This window comes from Pithys albifrons, chromosome 8 (assembly GCF_047495875.1).
Source record: "Pithys albifrons albifrons isolate INPA30051 chromosome 8, PitAlb_v1, whole genome shotgun sequence".
Classification (NCBI taxonomy): Eukaryota; Metazoa; Chordata; class Aves; order Passeriformes; family Thamnophilidae; genus Pithys; species Pithys albifrons.
The window spans coordinates 36,383,224-36,407,962 of NC_092465.1; the positions used below are offsets into that span (position 1 = coordinate 36,383,224).

The 24,739-nt window shown below is 42.3% G+C and overlaps 1 protein-coding gene across 1 annotated transcript in view; it reads left to right on the forward strand.

The window, feature by feature from the left end:
- CPS1 (carbamoyl-phosphate synthase 1) overlaps positions 1-24,739 on the forward strand; it is a 109,892-nt gene that overhangs the window by 23,950 nt on the left and 61,203 nt on the right. The window contains exons 7-19 of the mRNA XM_071562119.1: positions 6,642-6,731; positions 7,672-7,800; positions 8,378-8,484; positions 8,883-9,024; positions 11,213-11,290; positions 12,771-12,869; positions 13,557-13,652; positions 16,043-16,232; positions 17,261-17,418; positions 18,212-18,340; positions 21,474-21,618; positions 21,904-22,114; positions 23,215-23,413. Coding sequence (XP_071418220.1) covers positions 6,642-6,731; positions 7,672-7,800; positions 8,378-8,484; positions 8,883-9,024; positions 11,213-11,290; positions 12,771-12,869; positions 13,557-13,652; positions 16,043-16,232; positions 17,261-17,418; positions 18,212-18,340; positions 21,474-21,618; positions 21,904-22,114; positions 23,215-23,413 — 1,773 coding nt within the window. The remainder of the gene's footprint in view (positions 1-6,641; positions 6,732-7,671; positions 7,801-8,377; positions 8,485-8,882; positions 9,025-11,212; positions 11,291-12,770; positions 12,870-13,556; positions 13,653-16,042; positions 16,233-17,260; positions 17,419-18,211; positions 18,341-21,473; positions 21,619-21,903; positions 22,115-23,214; positions 23,414-24,739) is intronic.

Consider the following 24,739-nt stretch of genomic DNA (forward strand, 5'->3'; position numbering starts at 1 on the left):
GGGTTCAGCACAGGGGCTAACAAACCCCTTTGTGCTTGTGCCCCAGGGTGCTGGGTTATACTTCTGGGGTTTTGTGGGTTAAAACCAATTTTTTTTCTTTGTGCCATTGCATTTATTTTGATATTGTTATTAAATTGTAACTCTGACTTATAATCTCTTTTGTGTTGCATTCATTTCTCCTGCCGGTTTACCTTTGAACCTGCACAATTAAGTTCTATTTTATCTGCCAGGCCTTGCAGCTTCTTGAAAAAGATATGTTTGCAGCCAGTGAATTCCATAGCTGGTAATTTTTCACATATGTACAGTCCCTCCCTCCCCCTCCCCCTGCCTTAACCAAAACTTAAATCTTATTACTAAAATCCCCAAAGTTATACCAAAAGCCTAAAATGAAAATTTAAGCCAAAGTATCTTATTTATACAGTTTCTTATCAGGTACTTAATCCCACCAGCTGAAGTAAGAACTGTGTGTGTGAGTCCCTTTTGCAATTTCCATGGTTACTATGGTGTTTGCAGCTCCTTCAAGACCAGTGAGGCTCTTGAATCGCTCTGCAAATAGTTGCTTGTGTACTGTTTTTTACACAAGCTGTTGTGTTAGTGTCATGGGTGGAAAGCAGTCTTGAACAGACAGGTCAGTGAGCAAGTGGGAATTTGAAGCAGTCTCCATCCAGGCTTGGATTTACAGTAGTAACTGGTGACCTGGAATGCAAATCTCATCTTTGGGGATCCCACAAATTCATGCCAAGCCTCCACTGTATTTTGAGTCATGGCATTGTTGCTACACAGAAGGATGGCAGTGACTTGATCTAGAACTGCAAAGTGCAGGTGGAGTCATTTGGAGCAGTATCTCAGAAATAGGTAAGGTTGCTGATGCTAAACTCTGCAATTACTAAGACAGAATTTCTGTAAAGGGGGTGAAAATAGCTTCTAAAAGGGAGATATAGTAAGATTAATGGTGCTTTGGTGGTCTCATTATGTTTATAACTTCATCTTTTAAGCTTAAAAAACAACATCACAAATAAGGCTGTAAATGAAGTAAGCTATTTAATGTTGATAATTACTGAACATTTGGACTGTTTCCAAACAGTGATGTTCATGTAAATCAGGATACAGTAAGATCAGGAATCTACTTATCAATGATACATTAGGAGTGATCAATTTTTTAATTATTTTTCACCCCCATTTTTTTAAATGCTCGTGATACAGACTGTGTTTGGTAACATTACCAATCAGGGGTACGAAATGCAGAAAACTGCCAGTATTCTGCAGGAACTTTTGGAGGGGTTTTTTGGTGCATGTGATTGTCAGGGTCAGAGCAGATAAGAGATATTTAACCACTCCAATCTAAAACGTTACTTCTCTCCATACATGACATGCAGTCCCACGTCCTCTGTTCTCAGCACTAGTGCCAGCAGGAGTTTCTCCTCTCCCTGACTGCTGGCTCGCAGCCTTCCCACATCATCTTTTCAGACTGAGTTTTCTGTAGGCTGTGCAGTGAACAGGTGAGGGAAATCCTCTAGCATTAGAAGGAGTAGATTTTAACAGTTCTCTGATTCAACACCCATTCTGGTTTCTGTGTACACATACTCTTGGCCAGATGAAGGGGTTGAGTCAGGTCTCTGCAGTTTACAGAGTGAAACAAGTGGGGGAACAGTTGTGGAGACAGCAACACCTAAAATTAGTCTTGCTGCTGAAGAAAATGTAACAAATCATTGCTAATAACTGGGCAGGGAAGAGTTTTAAGAGTGAGACAATTAAAGTACCTCAAAGTAGTTTTACCCCACAGCTCCCTCTGCCCATGAGAAGAGCCAAGAAGAACCTTTGAAGGCAATCTTGGCTTCATCATGTTTTGTGAATTTTTAAGTATGTATGTTGTGAGGAATTGAGGGGGGTCTTCAAAGCCCTTTTTAAAATGGGGAGTGAGTTTTTCTTAAAGGTCTCTGACACACAACACTAAGCTTCTGTGGGAACTGAGCACCTTAATCTTCTTGAGATTTTGGAAACCCACCTCCCAGAAGCCTGAAGGACATCAGTTAGAAGACCTGTATGGTATGATTCCTGTGCAGTGATAGAGTTCTACCATGGACGGTGGAAGCAGAATCCACTTGTGTCTGAGTGACTGTGAAGATGTCAGGCACATATTACAATTCACTCTGTCAGGTAGGAGTAACTTTTGTTTTATTATTAAATCCCTTGGAGTGAATTGAAGTGAATTGATACTAGATGAGCAGTTTTTACATATATATAATATATGGTTTATTTTAGAACAATTTGGTTGCAAAGGAAACAGCTATATAGCCATTTTTGTTGTTATTATCTATAGTAGCTTCTCCACAGACACCCCCTTTTAGCAGGGGAGAAGTTTGTGTGCCCCCGTGAGGCTGTGAGATATGCTGGTGGTGGTTTGTGCCTCCGGTCTCCCATGCCAGACAGGTCTCAACTAAAGGGTCAGACAAAGTGTGTCCATGGGCAGGATAGGCTTGCTAGCCCCCTGGCAACCATTCTAGGAGAAGGACAACTCTAACTCCAAACCCAGACAGATGGAGCTCACTTACCCCTGCAAGGCTATCCATCTAAGAGAAGGATACTCTAACTAAACCTGTGTCCTGAGGACTTTGCTGTTGCCGTCCAAGCTCTCCGGGCCGTGGCAGATGAACCTCAGGAGTAAAGGGTGGGGCCAGTTCTGCACACGCTGTGCCTCACCTAAAATATCCACTGCACACTGCACAGGCTCAAAGGACATATCCACATTGTAAAGCCCTGTAGTGACAGGTGAGGAATGAAATGGCAGGTGATAAGGTGCACTGGAAACCACAGACCCAACCCTGCAAGCAGGCGGTTCAGGACACTGGTCGCTCGAGACTGACCCTGGAGAGGACAGTCTGGTTTGGCAGCATTCTGAATGACCAAGCAGCCTTTTTCAAGGAGACCACTACTTGCTCCACACAGAGAGGGGCCTAGAAAAATGGCCTAAACAAAGCTCATCTCCACCCTTCACCCGGTTGGCTAATCACAGCCAAAGGGCAACTTCTGATGCAGTCAAACAAAGACAAAGAGACAAAGCCATACACCAGTTTTGCCAGCTGACTGGCAAGGTCAAGCACTCCATGCTAAATTTCACGAGCTTGTTGTGCGTTGCTGGGAACAAGGGGAACTACCACCAGATCTCCGTGGTGCAGCCATGATCATCCTGTACCAGAAGAAAGGAGAAAAATCAGACTGCTCAAATTCCGAGGTATTACTTTGCTCTCCATTGCTGGTAAAATCCTTGCAAGAATATTCTGAACAGATTAGTACCCACTATTGCAGAAGATCTTCTACCTGAAAGCCAGTGTGGTTTCAGAGCCAATAGGAGCACCACAGACATGGTGTTTGTTCTCAGACAACTGCAAGAGAAGTAGGAAAGGGAACAAAGGATTCTATGTAACTTTCTTTGACCTCACCAAAGCTTTCGACACTGTGAGCAGAAAAGGCCTGTGGCAGATCTTGGAATGTTTAGGATGTCCCCCCAAGTTCCTCAAAATGATCATCCTGCTACATGAGGATCAGCGTGGACAAGTCAGATATGGCGATGCACTCTCTGAGCCCTTTCCAATAACCAATGGTGTGAAACAAGGTTGGGTTCTTGCCCCAGCTCTATTCACAATCTTCTTCAGCATGATGCTCCAAAGAGCCACAGCAGAGCTCGATGAAGAAAACGGCATCTCCATCCGATATCGTACCAATGGAAGCCTCTTCAGCCTAAGGTGACTGAAGGCCCACACCAAGCCCCTGAATCACCTTGTCCGTGAGCTGCTTTTTGCTGATGATGCTGCCCTCGTTGCTCACACAGAAGCAGCTCTGCAGCACTTCACATCCTGCTTTGCAGAGGCTGCTGAGCTTTTTGGGCTGGAAGTCAGTTGAAGAAGACAGAAGTTCTCTACCAACCTGCACCTCAGAAAGTCTTCCATCATCTCCCTATCACCACAGGTGAATCAGAGCTTAAGTCAGTCCAGCAGTTCACCTGTCTGGGAAGCATCATTTCCTTGGACAGTTAAGATTGACAGAGATAGAAAACAGGTTAGCAAAGACATACAGAGCTTTTGGAAAATCCCATAAAAGAGTCTGGTCCAACAAACACCTGAAGAAAAGTACAAAGATCAGTGTCTACAGAGCCATTGTACTGTCTACTCTTGTATATGGATCTGAATCCTGGGTCATCTATCGCCACCACCTGAGTCCTCAAACACTTCCATCAGCGCTGCTTCCGTACGATCCTAAACATCCACTGGACTGATTATGTGACTAATATGTCTGCTCTTGAACAGGCAGGGGGCACCAGTATCAAGGCCATGCTGATGAGAATGCAGCTGCCTTGAGAGGAGCCCCGAAGAGGAGATACAAGGACTCCCTGAAACAATACCTCAGCCTTGGCCATATTGAGTACCATGGTCCACTCTGGCCTCCAGCTGGAAGACATGGAGACACACCATTCATAATGCTGCTGCTTCTTCTGAAAACACACACAGAATCAGTCTCGAGCAGAAAAGACAATGCAGAAAGAACTGTGCCTCGTTAATGTTGCCTAAGGAGTCTTTCCACTGTGCCTTTTGCAACCAGACTTGCCAATCCTGTATTGGCCTTTATAGCCACCAGCACAGTTGCAGCAAGCATGGATAGAGCCCTTCCCTAATCTTCATTCATGAAGCCTGGCCTTGATGACCTATATATATGACGGCAATATAAAGGCATAGAAAGCCAGAATTTAGGTGTTTTGGTTGTAACATAGTCACCAAGAGAATGTGTAAGGGAAAAGAGAGAAAGAAAGAGACAAAAGAATAAAAATTTTATAGTCACCATTCAAAGGTCTCTGGCAGAGTTGGGTTGTTGTGGTCACTGGTGTCTTGATCCATCAAGGAGTGGTGGGGGAGAGAAGTCCATAAAACATACCCTGAGAAACCCTCCTGGTGCCTCCTTGTGGGTGTGTGTGTGTGGTTTGTTTTCCAGACACATGATGTTTCTGCAGGGGCTGGAAGTGCTGGGTTTTCCAAAGTCATTCTAAGCTTGGGGGGCAGTGAATGGAAAGAATATTGGCTTTGAAGGCACCCCTGCCAAGAAGCCCCCTCCAGGACAGTGATGGGTGTGTGGTTCATAGGAGGTAAATATCACACACCTAGAGAGTGCCACTAAGTCTCCCTTAGAGAAATGTCACACGGGGAAAGAAGCATCACACACCCAAGACCTCGGCCCTAGGGCCTCGCAAATCTAACATTTGTGGCTTCTTGTCTCCTCCCCTCAGCCTTATCTTCAATGTCCTGGCAGCAACTTCTTTGGACAGTGGTTCTTACACAGGCCATGCTCTTGCATCCTAGAAATCTTTGCATCTCAGTCTTTGAAAAAATAAACATTCAAACAAGTGAGTTAGGCTAATACAGAGGGAGGAGTTGCAATATTCTGGTAACAAACTTCATTTTGAGGGGATGACTACTTCTGTCTGGTAGCAATTCTCCTATGAAAAGATTCAGTTTGTCACCCTGCACCAGCCATACTGGATATGGATTTTATAATCTTTTCATAAGGGAGTCCAGATATGAACTATAAATCCCAGGGAAGCAGATTAAAAAGCAGTTGCTTAGAGTTTTGGGGTTTTTTAAAGGCTTTCTTTTTTGTGATGCCCAAGAGAAAAGCCACTTTGGGGAAAATACATTTATCAGTATCAGCTTTCAGCAGCTGAGCATAATTGAAGGTAAGCACAGAGTTTGTTTTTAGCAGGAAGAAGGCAGCCTTATTATGTGCTTATTGATAAATAACATCCCAGCCTTGTGCTCCCTGCAGTCATGTAACAAGTAAAATAATTCAGCAAGCTTCAGAAAGCAGCTGTCCATAAATAGCCTTACATCAGTGGTACTGCTGTCTGATGGTGTGTCTGCATGGTGCAGTATCAAGGCACATATACAGTGGTTTGGCTTCACTCTTTTCTGTTCTGGTTGTGATGAATAGGTAGCTCAGTGTACAAAGCACCATGGTCAAGATTTGGGACTAGCAACAATTTAGTTTGTGGAATAGGTAAAGGAACAGCAGCTGGAAGAGGAGGAGAAGTACTGAGATAAAACTGTCAGGTCCACATGAACACACAGCATGCTAAGTGATGTGCTTGGCCTGGTCTGTACTGCCATGATGCACTGAAGGCTGCTCACAGGATATTTCTAGCTGTGGTGTGCTTTGGTCTTACTGGGAGGGTTGGGGTGGTGGTTACTGGGATGGATCTGTAGCTGGTGCAAAGCAACCTTGCTCCACTGGCATCAGCTTAAGGACTGAACTCCAGCTGAAAATCTCTCATCAGGTATCTAGCCTGGTTTTCTGTGAGAACTGGCTTTCTTCTATACTGCTAGTGAGGTGAAACAGGAAAAAAATCCTGTCTTTAACTATGGAAACAAGTGATTACTCAGGAATTGGTTTATTGCTTTAATCAATAGTATGTAAAACAACATTACAACTTCTGCAGAAAAATGAAGTCAGCACTAATGTCTGCACTGTTCCTTCAGATTTTCATGTAAATTGATAAGAACCAGTTGTTTGTGTAAAGTCATTCTGTTCCCCACCTTTCCTGTATTTCGGGGATAGGGCATCATCTGTCATTTACAGGATGATCTGTCTTTTTATAGAGAGTCAAGGTTTATGGCAGAGGGAATCCAATTAAAGTTGTAGCTGTTGACTGTGGGTTGAAGCACAACATTATTCGTCTGCTAGTAAAGGTAGGTCAGTGCTTGATCTCCCTTTTCTCTCGTTTTGCTTTGACAAAAGCCTCACCTGTACTCACTAACTCTCCTTCCACCTGCACACATCTATTCTAGTAGCAGTTGCCCTCCTAAAATCAGGTACAATTATTAGGATGATTTTTATGGACTAGAAATGTTTTCTGGACTTGATCCACTGTACTGAGTAGATAAGAAAGAGGACCTCAGTCGTGAGAAGAACCCCTTAAAGACGAGTCTTTAAAAGATAAGGCACAGCTTCTCTAAAGAATAACCAAGGAAGATCACCCCAGCATTGTAAGAAATGAATAAATGAGGGGAAAAAAGCTTTAGTGGAGGTGGTTAATATTTGAAACAGGCCCAAGAAAATTGTGGAATGTTCATCCTTGAAGATATTAAAAACACAGCTGAACCAGGCTCTCAGCAACCTGCCCTAAAGTTGAAGTTTTCTCTGCTTTGAGCAAACCTCCTGAGGTTCCTCCATCCTGAGTTATTCTTTGACTGTAGAATTCCGTGAAAACCTTTTCCTGTTTATAGAACAGTGATGCACCAGTCCTCACTTCTTTAGCCACACAGGAAGAATGAAGGCAGTGTCCTCTCACTCCCTAGATGACAGGGTTTCTCTGATTCTGTTTTTTAATTAATGTGAATTTTTGTCTCAATTTTATGTGCAAGACTATTTCTGGCATGCTATAGAAAAGAGCTGTAAAGCCCTAATTTAGAAATCAGGATGAATGCACTGTGTAAAAGTGAACATATTTTACATGTATACATACACTGAAAAATAAATTCAACCTTTGGGACATGAAAGCATAGAAACCATCTCTGACACAAGGTCATTTGTTTCTCTTCTGCTGTCAGTTGTTGTTTTCTAGTTGGTTTCTTGTTGGTTTGTTTGTTTGGTGTTTGTTTGTTTGTTTGTTTGTTTGTTTGTTTTTAGCGAGGTGCAGAAGTGTGTTTGGTTCCTTGGGACCATGATTTCACCAGCATGGATTATGATGGGCTCATAATTTCTGGAGGACCAGGGGATCCCATGAAGGCCCAGGAGGTGATTCAGAATGTCAGAAAGGTACAATGCAATAGCCATAGACTGATTATACTTGCTTATATGCTTTTTTTTTTTAAAGTGCCTGAAATCCAAACAATTGGTTGTATTAACATGTTACAGGCCAAATGTTGTTCAGTCATTTTAGCTGCCTGGGATATCCCTTGGGTTGCTCCACTGGGAGTTGTCTCCAGCCCGGCAGTTACAACGAGGCTATACAGACCTTGGAGAATAATGCATGGTAAACATGATGACCACAACTACCTTAGTGGTGCCTTAAAGTACCCCGTGCTCTTTCAGGACCTCTGGGGATTAGGAAAGAACAGCACTGAATTCAGGGCTCCCACTTGGAATAATGCTGCACACTAAATGGCTGTAATGCAGTGTCATTTCTTATTCCCCTCAACTAGTCTGACATTAGGCTGTGCTCTCAGGCTTCCCTCTAAAGCAAGGGAGAGGAGGAAACTTTCCTTCCTAGGCTGTTGCCACTCTGGCATTCAGATTTTTCCTGAGTCTGTGAAGGAACCATGTGAAGCATGGTTTATAATGGAATTGCTAAACAGAGACACTCAAATATCTCTCGAAAACCTTTTCATTTTAGGTCCTGGAGAGCAACCGCCCAGAGCCCCTGTTTGGAATTAGCATGGGACATCTAATCACTGGAATAGCAGCTGGAGCCACTTCCTACAAGATGCAGATGGCCAAGAGGTGCGGCAGCTCTTCTGCTTTCCAGGGCCTAGACAGACCAGTTCAGCACTGTGAAAGGCCAGAGAGAAGCAGTGCTTTGCTGCTGACCTGCCTCAGCAGCAGCCAGCATGTCAGTAACATTACTACCTCATCCCAGCCATTCTCCTTGCCTTTAATTTAAACTGTCATGTCATGCACTACTGTTTTTGAGGGTGTTTTGAAAGTACCTGATATAATTGATTCCCCTCAAACTGAACAGTAGAAAAGTTTCTGCTAGCTCTTATTATTTTCATAATAGCTGCCAGTATTGAACAGCTACAATTGAACTGTTGTGTGTAGCCTCTTAGGTACCAGTTCCTCCTAATTGTGGCACTTGGACACATCTAACATTCCTATTTTCTGACTCTTTTTTCTTCCAGAGGCCAGAACCAGCCCACCCTGAATACAGTGAATGGACAGGCTATCATCACTGCTCAGAACCATGGCTATGCCCTCGACAGCTCTACGCTCCCACCTGGCTGGAAGCCGCTTTTTGTGAATGCGAATGACCAAATGATTGAAGTGAGCTTATGCTTTATTCCAGATACTTGCACACAGAAGCCTCTTGTGAGCAAAGACTCTCTGGATTTATTTAATCTCCTGGAAGTTTACTGTCAGATTACAGTTAGAGCTGAACTCGATGATCTGGCCATCTACTTTACTTGGAGCCTTGTCTTAAAGCCCACAATGGGTTAGCCTTTGCCACTGTTTTCTGTACCAGCCCAAAGTGTAGGATTGTCACAGTGACTTCAGGATTGCCCTTTAACAGCTGCCTTATTCATTTCCAGGATTTGGTGGTGCTCACTCACTTACCATTGCCTCGGTGCCACAGCACTGCAAGCCTGTTGCCACCATTTTGTTGTGTTGGTTCCGTGTTGCTGAGCACAGAAAAGAAAATCATTGCAATCTAATTTGGTTTGCTATTGTAAATAGAATTTCAATGACTAAAATCACGAGGGAGATAGGCTGCCCTTAGAGAACAGCTTACAGGATCTAAGGTAGAAGTCAAGTGACACCCATATTTGAGACAGATCTCAGGCTTTGTAATTGCCCATTTTAAATCTATTCCATGAAGCCCAGTGTTGTGGAAGTTAGTGAAAGCTTTTTAACTATCAGGAAATCATTGGAAAAAGGGTATTTTCAAAAGCTGTTTCTCCCCTAGGAATATGCCTCTCTCTCTTGTTTTGTATAAATGCCCCTCATCAAGTCTGACAGATTGAACAGTGTTGCTCTGAACTACCCAGCTGATGATTTTAGAATCAGTTTTGTTTGTCAGTTGTTGTTTTCTTTATCCTTACAGATATGTCTAAACAGAGACATATGTTACCAAAGAAAATTAAATGAGTTTATTTTAGCTATGTTGATGAACTGAACCCTCTAGTTTCCAGGCCTTTCACGTTGGCTTTAGCTGGAGTTTGGAGACACAGGTGATAAGGTTGGACATGAGTCTTCTTGACCTAGTAGTGACCTTCCTTTATGTGAACTAAAAAAACATTTCTGTGCACAGCAGCAGTCTCCTAAAGCTTCACAGACAGACAAAGGACCATGTTGGTTTAGCATGGGATGCACAAACAGGATAAGGACTGGATAGGGTGTCATGTGCGGTCTGTTGCATTCCTTGGTTTGAAAAAGAAAAAGCGTTTCTTGTGGCTGACCTGACCCATCACAGTCAAACAGGGCCAACACAGGTTTCCAAATATTGACTAGCAATGAAGAGAATCTAGTAGGAACATGAGCATTCAGGGAAAATGTGACAGACTGAAGGAAGTCTTTACTCTGAGGGCATAAACTCACACCATAATGGATCAGTTGTGGTCAGTAGCTCATCTCTCATTCCTGTCCTAGGCCAACATCCCACTCTGCAGCTCTGAGAGATGCTGTGGCTCTTCATAGACTGTTGGGACTCCTTTGTTCATTCCTAAGGGAAGCAGGTTGTATCAGGATTATTTTTCCCTGGATTTCCTCATGAGGGACTTCTTTACCTCATCTGGAGTTGGGGATCATGAGCAATGACATCTATAGGGTAGTCTCTCAGTGGATCATGCTTCTTGGTGCTATCAGGCCACTCAAACAAAAAATCATTTTTTCTGGCTCCAACTGAAACTGCATGCACTCTTTAAACTCAGTTTAGGTCCTTCGTAGCTATTGTTTGTCCACAGCAGTAGTTCACCTTCATCACTCTGTCCAATCCAGGCCAGAGATCAAGCCCCTGTATCAGCATTTAAAGTGAGTCATGGAAATCAAAACTGTGATCAAAAACCATTTCTATGTGACAGAATCAACCAAATTGGGGTGATAAAACCATCCATTTCATTACAGCCTTCTCCCAGGTGATCCTTTTTTGCCAGCTTTCCTTCTCTGCCCAGTCCAGGATTGACTCTGGAGGGTGACCAGTGTATCTACTCTGTTAAGTTCTTCCAGCTTAGCAGTGTTTACTGTTGCAGTGAAAGCAGTCTCTCCAGTGTGCCCCTTGTCCACGCACAGCTGAGGGTTACACAGGCACTGGAGCGTTAGCAGCAGAGCAAGAGCCTCCATGGCTTTTTGGATGAGATATGGTTTGAAGATTGTGGATGAAAGGGGTGTAAATTTGACAGGCCCTGGAAATTTACCAGTCCTTTGGCCTTCAGTGCTTACAGGGTTGAGGTGTGGCTTTCTCTTGGCTTGTTTGCTTGTCAGGAGGTGTCTAAGAGAATTGCTTTTATTCCTGCAGGGAATGATGCATGAGACCAGACCAATTTTCACAGCACAGTTCTATCCAGATGCAAATCCTGGGCCGAGGGACACAGAGGTAATGCATGAGGGCTGATCTGTGCTTCCTTACGGGTGGCCTGGGGAGTGCAGACACGTATCAGCTCCAGTGAGAAGTCTTTATGTTGGTGATGGCTCTACGTCTTGGTTTTGGAAATTTCAGGATCCTAACAGAGGGTCCAATCACACATAGGCTTGTGTCTGCTTAGCTTGATCTGCAGCTAATTACAACCAATAAGGCATCTACAGACTTCTGTGTGCCTTGGATCAATGATTCCATTAATGGTATGTGTATGCATTGAGTGCTGGTGGGATTATCTCTGTGTTGGAAGTTACTGAAGTGCTTCAGCTTTTGCAGGATCAAGCTCAAATCTCTTGCAAAAGGAATAGGATTCCATCTTAACAGAAAAAATACTAGCCAGATGCCTTGTAATAAAATCAGTAACTTTCTAATACATTTTAGTTCCACTTTCAAATTTTATAATTACTGCAGAGTTATGTCAATGGATTCACACTTCCTCACTCTGGTTCTCCTACGTGAAATCAAATTTTAATCCCCCATCTGTGACTTTGTGCAAATTATGTAACAACTGGTTGCATAGTCAGAGAGTATGACTGAGCAGCATCAGGGGATGTGAAAGGCAGAGGAGACCTGTCTGATATAAATAAACTGTTTAGCATTTCCTGAGAGAGGAAGATGGGAGAATACATAGAAGTGCTTATTTTAATCTTAATTTGATGATGTTGATTAAATCTGCAAATAAATCTCTTGATGTCAAGAAGTTTCATAGGAATCTGATTGACTAGAGAATCTCAGAGAACTCAAAACAATCCTCACTTGTGTGTTTTTTTCAAGTCTGTGCACTCCCACTGCTGGGATGGGTTTGATAACATAATGCATGTCCTGATTGGCTTGTAGGACCATCCATACTTTAATAGATAATTCCCAGCAGTCAGTCTCAGGGGCTGCATGGCAGGACCTCTGCAGGTGTGGGTCAGGTGGGAAACCTGTCCCACTGTGTGTAGCTGCCTGCCTGCCTGCCCTGGCTGGAGAACACTTTTCTGACAGCTGCTCTGGGACCTCCTCTGGAAAGACAACACTGATTTAGCACAACTGATGTTTAGATATCCCTTTTCAGGTCCCTGCTCTGTAGCAGGTCCCATTCCAGATGGTTCTCTGAGCTAGTCTAGTGTATGTTCTTCTGTGTTTTAGCATTTAAAGCACGTTTACAAGTTGCACTGCCAGCCACAGAGACGCAAAGCTCACAGACGTGATCGATGAGTGTTTTCTTCCTGATTATGACCTCACTTTCTTGAATACATTTTTGTCAGAGGTGTCAAAGTTGTTAAATAAATTTCAAATAATTATTTTCTCTTCTCAGATGGTGTAAATCTACCTGCTGAAGGCAGCAGAACAGAGCTCTTTGCTTGAGCTCACAAATGGCCTGTTTTTTCCTTCTTTTCTTGGTATTTATTTAGTTCCACTTTGGTGGTTAAATACATGTGTTTATTTTTCCTAGTTCCTGTTTGATTCTTTTATTTCCCTGGTTAAGAGTGGGAAAGGCAGTACCATTTCCTCAGTCCTGCCCAAGGCTGGAGTGACAGCTTCCAAAGTGGAGGTCAGTATATAGATAATTGTTTTTCATGCCTGTCAATGACGCTGGGACCTCGTTAATTCCAACTGAACCCACAGCACAAAATGGCACGGAAAACTGGTCATGGAAGTCAGAGGAAGCTTCCCTTATAAAAGTCCTGACAGCTGCTTGTCTCACAGTCATCAGGCCTCTCTCGTGTTACTAAGTCCCTTTTCTCTGAGAAAGATTTATATTCTGAATTTTCATGGATTTTTCTTTGCAGTTCTCCTAAGGAAGGTACTCTCATAGCAGTATAATGAGGTGCCCTGGGATAATATGGTCATAAGATTTTGTGCCTGTAGCATAATGTTGGTGCTTGGTTGCTAGCAAAAAAGTCTGAAAATTCCTGGTGTGAGATGAATTTCATGCAGTTTTGCTATCTTAGAAGGCAGCTGGACTTGGTGGGCAGCCAAAGCGAGGCACAGTTATCTGTAAACACATGATACATTAAAATGTTTATTGTATGCCCTATGCATGAGTCAACTGTTTCTCTGACCAAAGATATATGAGAGAAGTCCAGTAGAAATACTCTTAGGAGTAAAAGTGCAGTGGCTTTTCTTCTCATTTTAGAATTGATGTTCTGTAATTTAAGACTGTTCAATGCTGCACAGTCTCTGTTCAACATCCACAACGACAGGACTCATTTTTTTCATGTTGTTTTGACACTTGTAGGTCTCCAAAGTTCTCATTCTAGGATCCGGGGGCCTGTCTATTGGTCAGGCAGGGGAATTTGATTACTCTGGATCCCAGGCTGTGAAAGCCATGAAGGTGAGGAGATACTCTGAAAATATTAACCTCATGTAGCTTACTTTCTTTTCTCACAGCTAACCTCTAACTATAGCAACAGTGGGGCAGGGAAGCTGGTGAGGATAAATAACTACAGGGAAATTTAACCCTTTTTGTTGGTGAACTTGTATCAGTGAAGTAAGTTAGAATTATCTTCCAAAGAAATATATTCTCGAGGTTTCCACTGCAGTCTTTGAGCAGTTTGTTATTTGTGATGTTTGCCTGGACACTCCAGGCTTCTCAAACTAAATGGAGAAGAAGAGGAGGAATATAGTCAACTACACCTGAGCTGGAACTATGGAACTTCTGGACTATGTCAACACACTGCATGGTAGATAACAACAGCTGAATAGTTGGCTGCTGCTGTATAAAAGATTTTGAACCCCTTACCAAGGCGGGTTTTCTAAATGGTATTTATTTTGAATGGAACAAACTTTTTCAAGGTCAGGTATGTCAGGTTTTGTTTCCAGAACAGGTCCTAGAAAGGATAGCAGGGCAAAGGGTCATGCTAGGAGAAGGTGTAGAAGGATAGAAGTGTACTGCAATGGGGTTACTACCGGTAATGTAAGAGTTACCTGGGCCCCCAGTTTCTGTCTAACTTCTTGTGAAGAAGGAGGAGAGCTTGTAGAAGTATGACAGTTTCAGAGCAGAAGTAAAAAGGCAGAAATTGAAGGAAAGGGTTGCAAGGGCAAACTACAAGTGCAGAAAAATCCATAGTCCAAAACAATGGGGCTAGAGGGTGTGATATCTTTTCCCTCACCGCTGTCATGGAGACTACCCAGTTTAGGGTCATTTATCTAAACCTGCTATGTTTTCTATGAGGATTTTATATGTTTTTTCCCTTCCCTCTTTCACACATTTCCACGGAGTGTGCTTCAGTGAAAAAAAATCCAGTTTCTCACGGGGAAGAAAGGCCAGCAGAAATTTACAGCTAGTCTTTAAGACAGTATTTTAAGTAAAGAAACAAAGGAGAAAAAATGTTATCCAACACCTGAATTATGCACTCAGAGCTCTGAGTGAGAATCCCACTGCTTCAGGTGAACTGTTTCTTTGTTCCCCCAAACCAGTGACACAAACAATCACAAATTTTGAACAAACACAGGAAAGTCCTATGGCATTTTCATGAATATTGTGAACTGGGGGGAAACAGCAATTTCTCTGCTGGTCCCAGCAACACTTCCTGTAAGTAGCATTTTCTCCAGAGATGGATGACTTAATCTACCAGGCTTATTCCTGTTTCTACTCTATTTTAAATATTGTAACCATTCCTGTTTTTAATGGGAGTCACCATTCTTTCTTAACCTTTACAACTTCCATATAGCAAATCTTTCTCTTGAAATGCATTTTGCATCTATAATTAGTATTGTTTGCAAATGATTTTTGTTTGTAGAAGTTTACAGCCTTACAAGAAGTTGATGAAGATTCCAATGAGTTCCCTTAAAAAAACGAGATCACAGCCTTTGCACTTTCCAGTCCACCTTTTCAACAAACCAGTAAATCACTGTTTTGTATCTATTTGTGGTTGACACTCATTATTAGCAAAGCTTTGTTGGTTTCCTCACTCTGTGCTAATATTCCATGAAGGATCAGAGTTGATCTGCCCAGCTCTGGCTCAGACTTTTCTAATAATGAGCAAATTGTGGTGAACTTCTATCTGTAGCCAAGAGAGTGGCAAAACTCCCACTGGTATCACAGGAAACAGAAAAACTTTATTATCTCTCTATCTCAATTTCTTATCTGTGACAGAGAAAAAGCAGAGTAAAGTTTTTGCTAACCTTTGCCTTGTGTACAGAGGCAGAGTTTGTCTTTTAATATGTGCAAAATCAAATAAAAAAAGTTATGGGACAAGATTTTTAAAGTCATAACACTGGGAAAATTAAAGTATGTTTAAGTAAAGCCAAAGCAAAAAGTGTATTTCTGTTACTATTACTAGTTGATACAAAAAAATCTGAGAAATACTTGGATACCCATGATCAAAGACCTACTGCTTGGCAAGGAAAGATTGGCTTTTGATTAATTTTTTTGCTTTGGCACTTTTAATCTGATTTCCAACAGAAGACAGACGTGATTATGCTGAACTTTGTTCCTGTCTCCTCTATGTAACTCCTAAAAGTGTTAAACAATTTCAACAGATTTTCTGAATTGGGTGGGAATGCTAATTTCCACAAGAATCACAGACAGCAGAGGCACAAAAGTAAGGAATTTATATTAGCTCAGCCTCATACAAGAGGCCAGAAATCTCTTATGGGACAGGATGTAAGGAATGAGGCTTTTTTAATTCTGTTGTTGGTAAACTGCTTGTTGAACCCCATCTCTTGCTACTGCTGTTAGCTATTCTATACCTGTATTTAATGCAGATTTTAATTTTTCAGGAAGAGAATGTGAAAATTGTCCTCATGAATCCCAATATTGCTTCAGTGCAGACCAGTGAGACTGGCTTAAAGCAGGCTGATGCTGTCTACTTCCTCCCCATCACTCCACAGTTTGTCATAGAGGTTATCAAGGCTGAGCGTCCTGACGGAATTATTCTGGGCATGGGTGGCCAGACTGCTCTCAACTGTGGTAAGTGTGATACAGGTGCCTTGGCCCTCCTTACTGGCAGATTCCTTTTTTTTTTAATCAAATAACAAGTAAAGTAATAAAGAACAGGACCAGAGGAAATGGCTTCCAGTTACACAAGGGAATGTTTAGATTGGATATTAGAAAAATTTTTTTCACTGAAAGGGTGGTAAGGCATTGAAACAGGCTGTAGGTGTTCAAAGGCATGTGGATGCGGCACCTGGGGACATGTTTTAGTGGTGAACATGGTTGTGCTGAGTTAAGCTTAATGATTCTGTGATCCTACCACATGTTAAGCAGAGTTTATTTGTGCAGGCATGTGAGACTCACATGCCTCATACCTTGCATGGGTTACTAAGAGACACAGGTAGAGACTTGGGAGGTGTGAGTCCCTGCTAAGCTGTGAACATAACATCTGACTGCTGGGTTTGATATTTGAAAATGATTAATATGTCCTGCTTCTTGGCTTAATTCTTAGTTATCATAATTGGATTTGGGATATTCAAACCACTTTGAAGCAGAGATCATTTAACTTCTTGGGCCAGTATTCATCTGTGCAGCTTTGCTCTGTGTTGCAGGTGATGGCCAAGCAGTAACTGTACTAATATCCCATGTTTTACTGGTTTGAGGACAGAAGATTTCATGTTATATTTCTGAGATCTAATACTGAAAATGAATAATAAAATTACCTGTTGATGAGGCCAAACAAGTAGTCAGCTAGTCAGATACCTTTTGAATACTTTCTTCTTTCTAAATTTTTGAAGTTTTCTGGATTCTTTGCTGTGAGAGTGGTGAGGCACTTGAACAGTTGCCCAGAGAAGCTGTGAATGCCCCATCCCTGGAAGTGTTCCAGGGCAGGTTGCATGGGGCTTGGAGCAAACTGGTCTAGGAAAGGTATCCCTGCCCATGGCTAGGGAGTGAAATGAGAGAATGTTTAAGATCCCTTCCAACCCAAACCATTCTGTGATTCTAATGTTATGACTCCTCACTTACTATTAACCCTCAAAACTGTGTCTTTGTTTGCTCTACAGGAGTGGAACTCTTCAAGCAAGGAGTCCTGCAGCAGTATGGTGTGAAAGTTCTGGGTACATCAGTTGAATCCATCATGGCTACAGAGGATAGAAAGCTCTTTTCTGATAAACTGACCGAGCTAAATGAAAAGTTTGCTCCCAGCTTTGCAGTGGAATCGGTAAATCAGATAATTTTGAAGATGTGATTGCTATTACCCATTTGAGTTAGTGAAGGTATTTCTAGTTTTGTTGAGTGAAAGCTGAATGCAGCTGTGGATTCTTTAGTGTATATTTTTGCATCATCACTTCTCAGGGATCGATGCTGGGTCACTGATCTAAAATGAGGGAAAATGCAATTAAGCTCTTGGAAAGCCTCAGCTAATTTACACATTGAGAAGAAAAGTAAATTTGGTTGGGGTGACCAGTTCTGCAGCACAAAACTATGTAAGATGTCAGGGGTACTTTTCTATTTTTAAATCTTCCACAAGCTATTTAGACTTCAGTGTTTAAGTCCTCCAAATCAGCAGTAATGAAATATTTCTTGAGGATGGGAGTATGAAAACAAAAAATTGATTCAGTGGAAAGTCCATTTGAGTTTGGAGAAAACTGAACAGGTCTGAAACCAGGATGTCTGTTGGAGGGGTTGTTTATGCTGAAGTCTCTGGAGACAAAGTAGATAAGGAAAATGGCAAAGTCTGTGGGAAGTCAGCAAGGAGTTCGCACATAGCTAAAGACAGAAGTCACCCCCCTGAGTGGATGATCCAGTTTTCTGCTGTTTGGCAGAAAAAAGCAATTTTAAAAAAGTCTTTGGATGAAGTCCTATATTACAAAAACTTTTATTATTTTCGTTTTATCTTTGGGCAGCTTATTGTCTTAGTGATGGGATTTCCAGTTAATCATGTAACCAGAGTTGAAAACTTTATTCATCTGAAGTTTTATCTATCTCTGAAATGTATTCCCCTCTTCTTTAAGGTTGAAGATGCTCTGAAGGCAGCTGAAAATATTTGCTTCCCAGTCATGATACGTTCTGCCTATGCCCTTGGTGGTCTGGGGTCAGGCTTATGTCCTGATAAGGAAAGTTTGCTGGACCTTGGTACAAAGGTTTGTCTGGAATTTCAAGCTCTGGGAACAGAACTGAACATATGATTTTCTTAGACACTCTTCTAAAAATCACAGGCATTGGAATTGTACATACCCTACCTTTCACCTTATCTGTAAAATGCTGCCCTGATTCCTTCTATTGCCTTCTTTTCATAATTCCTACTGACTTAGGGAATGAAAATGGCTAAATGACAGATCTGTTAAATTCATTACAAACAAGTCATAATTTGAACAAGTTTTTCAGCAATTTTGGTCTGAAATGAATCATATTGACCTATACTCACCTACTTTCATGAGTAAATGGCACATGAATGAGGTCAAGAAAGTTGTAACATTTGAAATGCTGAGTTCTAATGTAGTCTCAGGGACAGAAGAGCTGGGAGCCTTAGGCCTCTGCTATGTTTGCTTCTAAATGTGGTGTTTTGGCTAGATGAAAAGCTCATGTAGAGGTTTAACAGGATGACACTTCATAATTTGACATCTACCAGCCATCCCTGACTGTGAGGACAGCTCTTTTTCTTTAGGAAATCCAGGATTGTTGTTTAAGAATTTGCTGTGAAAAGTAAACAGATAATTGGGGAAAACAAATAAAAAACTTTTTCCTTGGCAAAAAATGCAGAATTTTAGGAAATAAAACCTATCCAAGGGTCTCTAAAATTACTGTGTTTGTCTTTTCCTGGTTTGCTGAACCTCTTAATCTTTCATGTCTCTCTAGAAAGAAATACCACTGATGATGTTTTTGTGTTCGCCTACCCGGCTGCCTCGCAAACACACTTTGGGTCTAGTGTGCCCAGTGCTGAACAAACACTGCTGGGGCAGGGTCAGCCGTGGGCAGCTCAGGGAACAGGACTGACAGACGTGGGAGGAGGTAGTGGGTGCAGTAAAACCCCATCTTACAGACTGACAGTGAGTTGGAAACACTAGGCTCACACATAGGCTTTGTTTAGAGAAAGCAAAAATTCACAGGAAATGCTGGGAATGCAGCTGCGTGAAAGGTTTATATAAAAATATTTTTCAATGGGAAACCCATTTTTTCAGTAGGAATGCCTGTTATTAATCAGCATGCCTTGATTTTTTTTTTAAATGAGCCTGCTGCCTTCCAGCAGACCCAGATTCCTGTCTGCAGGGCTGCTCCCCAGCTACTCCTCTCCCAGTTTATACTTGTGCTGGGCTTATTTCATCCTAGGTGCAAAATCTGGCATTTCTACTTGTTAAATGTCATCCCATACCCTAATGCTCCAGTTGATCTGGACCCCTCTGCAAGGCCTCCTGTCCCTCAGAGCGAACAAAACCTTCCAGTTAAGTATCGATATTTCAAAATGTACAGTGAAAACCCATTTGAGTTTTGCTGAATTAACTTACATTTGGATGCTCATTTTCACAGCCCAGCAGAAACTCTGTTCTCTTCAGTTATGATCTGTAGTAATTCATTGAACAGCCTTTACAGGTACTGGATTCTTAACTGTTTATAGTTCAGATAACAGACCATAGCTAGTTCAGGTAACCTGGCATTTAGTTCATGTCTCCCGAGCCTGCTCACTGAGTGAAAAAAGACAAGGGACACAGGAGCAGTGAGGATTGTCTTACAAATGTGGCTGGGTGTTCCTGCTACATCACCACAAATTCAGTGCCTGCTTAGGCTGGGTGTGGAATGCCATTCCTCAAACTTTTTTATTTTTTTATGTGTGATTTCGGCAACTGAGCGAAGGGCAACATTTGAATAACAGCTTGATCTAATGACCGAAGGGACCAGACTGGAAACAGAGTTAATGGACAACATTAAAACAAGAACCTTTACTAAAGGATGGATTGATAGTGTGTCCATTGCCTTCTTGGATTTTTAGTGTAAATTGATTAATGTTTTCTATCTAGTATTAAGGCCACTTATTCATTTAGATTATGCTCATTTACCAGCAAACTGCATTTTTCATTTTTGCCTCATGCACTGAATGCTTTCAAGATTAGTTTAAGAATAAATCATGACTCTTGCCTCTGACTAGTATGCCAATAATAAGCCGCATTACTAGTGCTATTAATTGTGGACTGTTTGCTGGCACCCACACTCCCCATCAATCTGTCAGTTCACATTCTGCAGTGTGTTCCTACTGAAGTCCTTGGAGCTGCCCACATAAAAACGTGTGTCTGTCGCATGATTGAAGCATTAGATATTTTTGTATTACTGTTTGTTATTTATATGCCACTGCAAGCACACCTTCCCTACCTTTTTTTCCCATCATATCACATAATAATACCTTTCAAAAGAAGCTGAAGCGATTTAAAACAAAAACAAAAACAAAAAAAAAAAAAAAAACAACAAAAAAAAACAGAGAGAGAGAAAGTGTTTGTTATCAATGGTATAAACTTTACATCTTTCATCTTTCAATTTTCTTGTTGGTCCGGGATGTTTGGAGATAAGTCCCAAAAATCTTAATATGGTAATATGGAACATGTTCTAATAAGGGATTTGGTGTTTTTCTAGGGGGGAGGGGTTTTTTTGCTTGTTTTGTTGGTGTTTCATTGGTGGGGTGTATTTTTGTTTGGTTGGTTTTTTTTTTGTGGTGGTGGGTTTTTGGTTTGAAGTCTTCCCTTCCCTTCCCTTCCCTTCCCTTCCCTTCCCTTCCCTTCCCTTCCCTTCCCTTCCCTTCCCTTCCCTTCCCTTCCCTTCCCTTCCCTTCCCTTCCCTTCCCTTCCCTTCCCTTCCCTTCCCTTCCCTTCCCTTCCCTTCCCTTCCCTTCCCTTCCCTTCCCTTCCCTTCCCTTCCCTTCCCTTCCCTTCCCTTCCCTTCCCTTCCCTTCCCTTCCCTTCCCTTCCCTTCCCTTCCCTTCCCTTCCCTTCCCTTCCCTTCCCTTCCCTTCCCTTCCCTTCCCTTCCCTTCCCTTCCCTTCCCTTCCCTTCCCTTCCCTTCCCTTCCCTTCCCTTCCCTTCCCTTCCCTTCCCTTCCCTCCCCTCCCCTCCCCTCCCCTCCCCTCCCCTCCCCTCCCCTCCCCTCCCCTCCCCTCCCCTCCCCTCCCCTCCCCTCCCCTCCCCTCCCCTCCCCTCCCCTCCCCTCCCCTCCCCTCCCCTCCCCTCCCCTCCCTTCCCCTCCCCTCTATTCTCTTCTTTCTCCCATTTACTTTACTGTTTATATTCCCAGGCATTTGCAATGACTAACCAAATTCTGGTGGAAAAATCAGTCGCTGGCTGGAAGGAGATAGAGTATGAAGTTGTGAGAGACACTGCTGATAACTGTATTGTTGTTTGCAGTATGGAAAACATCGATGCCATGGGAGTCCACACAGGTAGGCTTGGACACAGGGGCAATTGCTGAAAATGTCTCATTAACTTTTCCTATGTAGTGCCCTTCTGCCTGCTGTTCTTGATACAGTTTTGTGATTGATGAAGAGGGCTCTATAAATACTCTTCTGATCTTGGATGAAGCCAGCTAGGGTATGAAACAGATATTGTTGAGCTAAATCAACCTCATTTCTAGCAGCAGATTGGTAAAGACAGTGACCTGTGAGACCAGAATTTACTATTTCTGAGCTGCTTCTCATCTTCCTTCACTTCTACCTTATGACAAACAGGAGATTCTGTTGTAGTGGCTCCAAGCCAGACACTCACTAATGAGGAGTTTCAGATGCTGAGGGATCGTGCCATCAAAGTTGTTCGACATTTGGGCATTGTGGGAGAGTGTAATATCCAGTTTGCTCTGCATCCAACTTCCCTGGAGTACTACATTATTGAAGTTAATGCCAGACTCTCCAGAAGTTCAGCTTTGGCCTCCAAGGCAACCGGGTAAGATTATTTAAAAAACCCCAAATGCTACAGAACAAACAAATGAATAAACAAAACTGAGGGGAGTAGAACAAAAAGAGGGAATTACAATAATGGATTTGAATCCATTTAAATATGTGACAGCTAAAAGGAAGACAAGTTCCTGCATCTGCTCTCCATGCAGTTAAAACATGGAGTTGTAGGCTAAATTTTCATCAAGGAAGAACGAAGTTGGCTCAGGGAGAACTCTGGAGTGGTCAGGTCAGTAGGCAGCAGATTGCTACATGAGAAGCTTCTAAAACAGTTGTTGTCACCACATGCTATGATTGAGCCTTGGAGAGCCAGTCCTACTGGGAGATGGAGGAAGGGGCAAGTGAGCTCTTCAGGAAGGGGCAAGTGAGCTCTTCAGGTAAGTGAGCTCTTCAGGTCCCTGCTGATGTTCTTATTTACAAATGGAAAAACTCCCAGGAGGTGTGTATGGGGGAACCTAATAGCTGTCCTTGCAAAGCACATCCACTGTATCCATATGTTGGCTACAAATCACCCCTGGAACCCAGAAGACACAGTCTGTCAGACTGATGCAAGTGGCAGTGCTGACTACTTCTGTTTTGTTGGCTAATCATAAGCTAATCAAGGTAAGAATGGTCAGAGCATTCTGTTTAAAAATTGGCTTCTTAATTGCACTTTGCAGAGACTGTTGAGAGGCACAAATTAATCTCTAATTTGCAGTTCTCAGTGCCTCTTGTGGTTGTTGAAGAGCCATAGCAGGCTGGAGATAAGCCATGATGTTGGTCAGTGGGCATTTTATTGCTTCCTTTTTAGATGACAGACTTGCAGCAAAACATACCTATAGGTGTGTGCTCACTGTGGGTGTGACAGCTACTGAAAGTGGTGTCTTTTTGGATAAAAAAACCAAGGCCCAGGTCTAAGGAGGTGGATCTGCAATGTGTTGAGGTGGAAGGCTGGATGGGTCATTGGGTCGTGCTGTGCTTGAGCATAGGAACCTTCCATTGTATTGAGGATGCGCAATCACTTCACATCTGTTTAATTGGATCCACTTCTAGGATTTGCAAAAAGGAGTAATTCTTACTCTACTGTTCTCTACTTCTGCTCTATGGCAGGTATCCATTAGCCTTCATTGCTGCCAAAATTGCCCTTGGGATTCCCTTGCCAAAAATCAAGAATGTGGTGACAGGAAAAACCTCTGCCTGCTTTGAACCCAGCCTCGATTACGTTGTTACCAAGATACCTTGCTGGGATCTGGACCGTTTTCAGCATATGTCCAATAGGATTGGAAGTTCCATGAAGAGTGTAGGGGAGGTGAGTGCAAGACTCTCCCCTTCTCTTTCATTTCACCACTTGGGAAAGTAATTTCTTTATCTTGGAAAGCCTCAGAACATCTATCTTCAAGGGCCTAATGAATTTGAGGGTATTTATTCAGCTCAAACAATTTTTAACCAGTACTATAATTAATTGAAATGCGTTAGGACTGTGTAATCTTGGGTATCATGGTGTGGATTCATAAATGGTTTGACTTCTAAGGGAAGAGATGACTACCTGAGGTTGACTTCATTCTTAACATTTCAGGACTCAGAGTAATTTTTCAGTTTGAGGTACTTTAGTGATGGTTAATTAGAGTAAAACCTCATGAGTTGTAGTCTGTTAAGATTTTCAGTGATGCTTATGAACCACACCTCTCAATTGTTTCCAAGTTATTTGTCCTCTGTGTTAAAACCATGTGCCAGATCTCAGCCTACTTCTCCTCTTGAAATTCAAACACAATCTGTAATCTTGCTCTGAGGTTTTGACTTCTCACAGTGATTAAGTCTCTTATATCAGAATTTAAGGTGTCTGGACAATTACAGTATTTCAGACCATGTTTTAAGAGAAGAGAAATGAAGCAAAATGGGTAAATTACCCACTTAGTTAATTACATATCATCTACAGAAGCAAAATAATTCTGTGTTATTTCTGTTGCCTTTTTTCCTAATGCCTTTCAAGTAGCTATTTTATTAAATTATTTTTACATGTAAGACCTTCCTAACATCATTGTTGTTGTGAGACAACTTGCAGGACTGGAAGGATTAATTAGAATTTGATTTTCCATCCGCAGTTTTGGCTTTTCATGGCAATGAGGTGGGGTTGGTTTGTTTTCAGTGAGCTACTGCTTCCCGATAAGCCTCTCTTCATGGGGGTCTGGGGAATGTTCTGTAGAGCTGGGGTTCCTGAATACAGTTGTCTTGTGCAGCTGCAAACACTTGCTGGCCATATACATTTGTAGGAGGAAGTGTCAACTCCTTCATATGTCAAAGAACTGCCTGAACCTGTGTTCTTCTCCAGGCAGGATGATGAGTAAAGACAGGAGAGAACTACAGAAGCAGTCAGTGCTCTAACGGTGCAGGTCTGTGACTGCTGCAGGGTGAACATGAAGCAAGAATGAGGAAGCTTAAGGGATACAGTTTGCAGCTGGTAGAGGTACTGAGCAGGAAGGTTAGTCTGCAGGACCTGTGAGCAGGAGGGGCAGTCCTTGAAGCAAAGCGTTTCTTTCCACTGTGTCTCTATTATAGTTGACAGTCATCTCCTCAGGCTTGAACTTGAAGCCAGATTGCAGCACCTACTGCACTTTTATTAATTGAACAGTCTGGC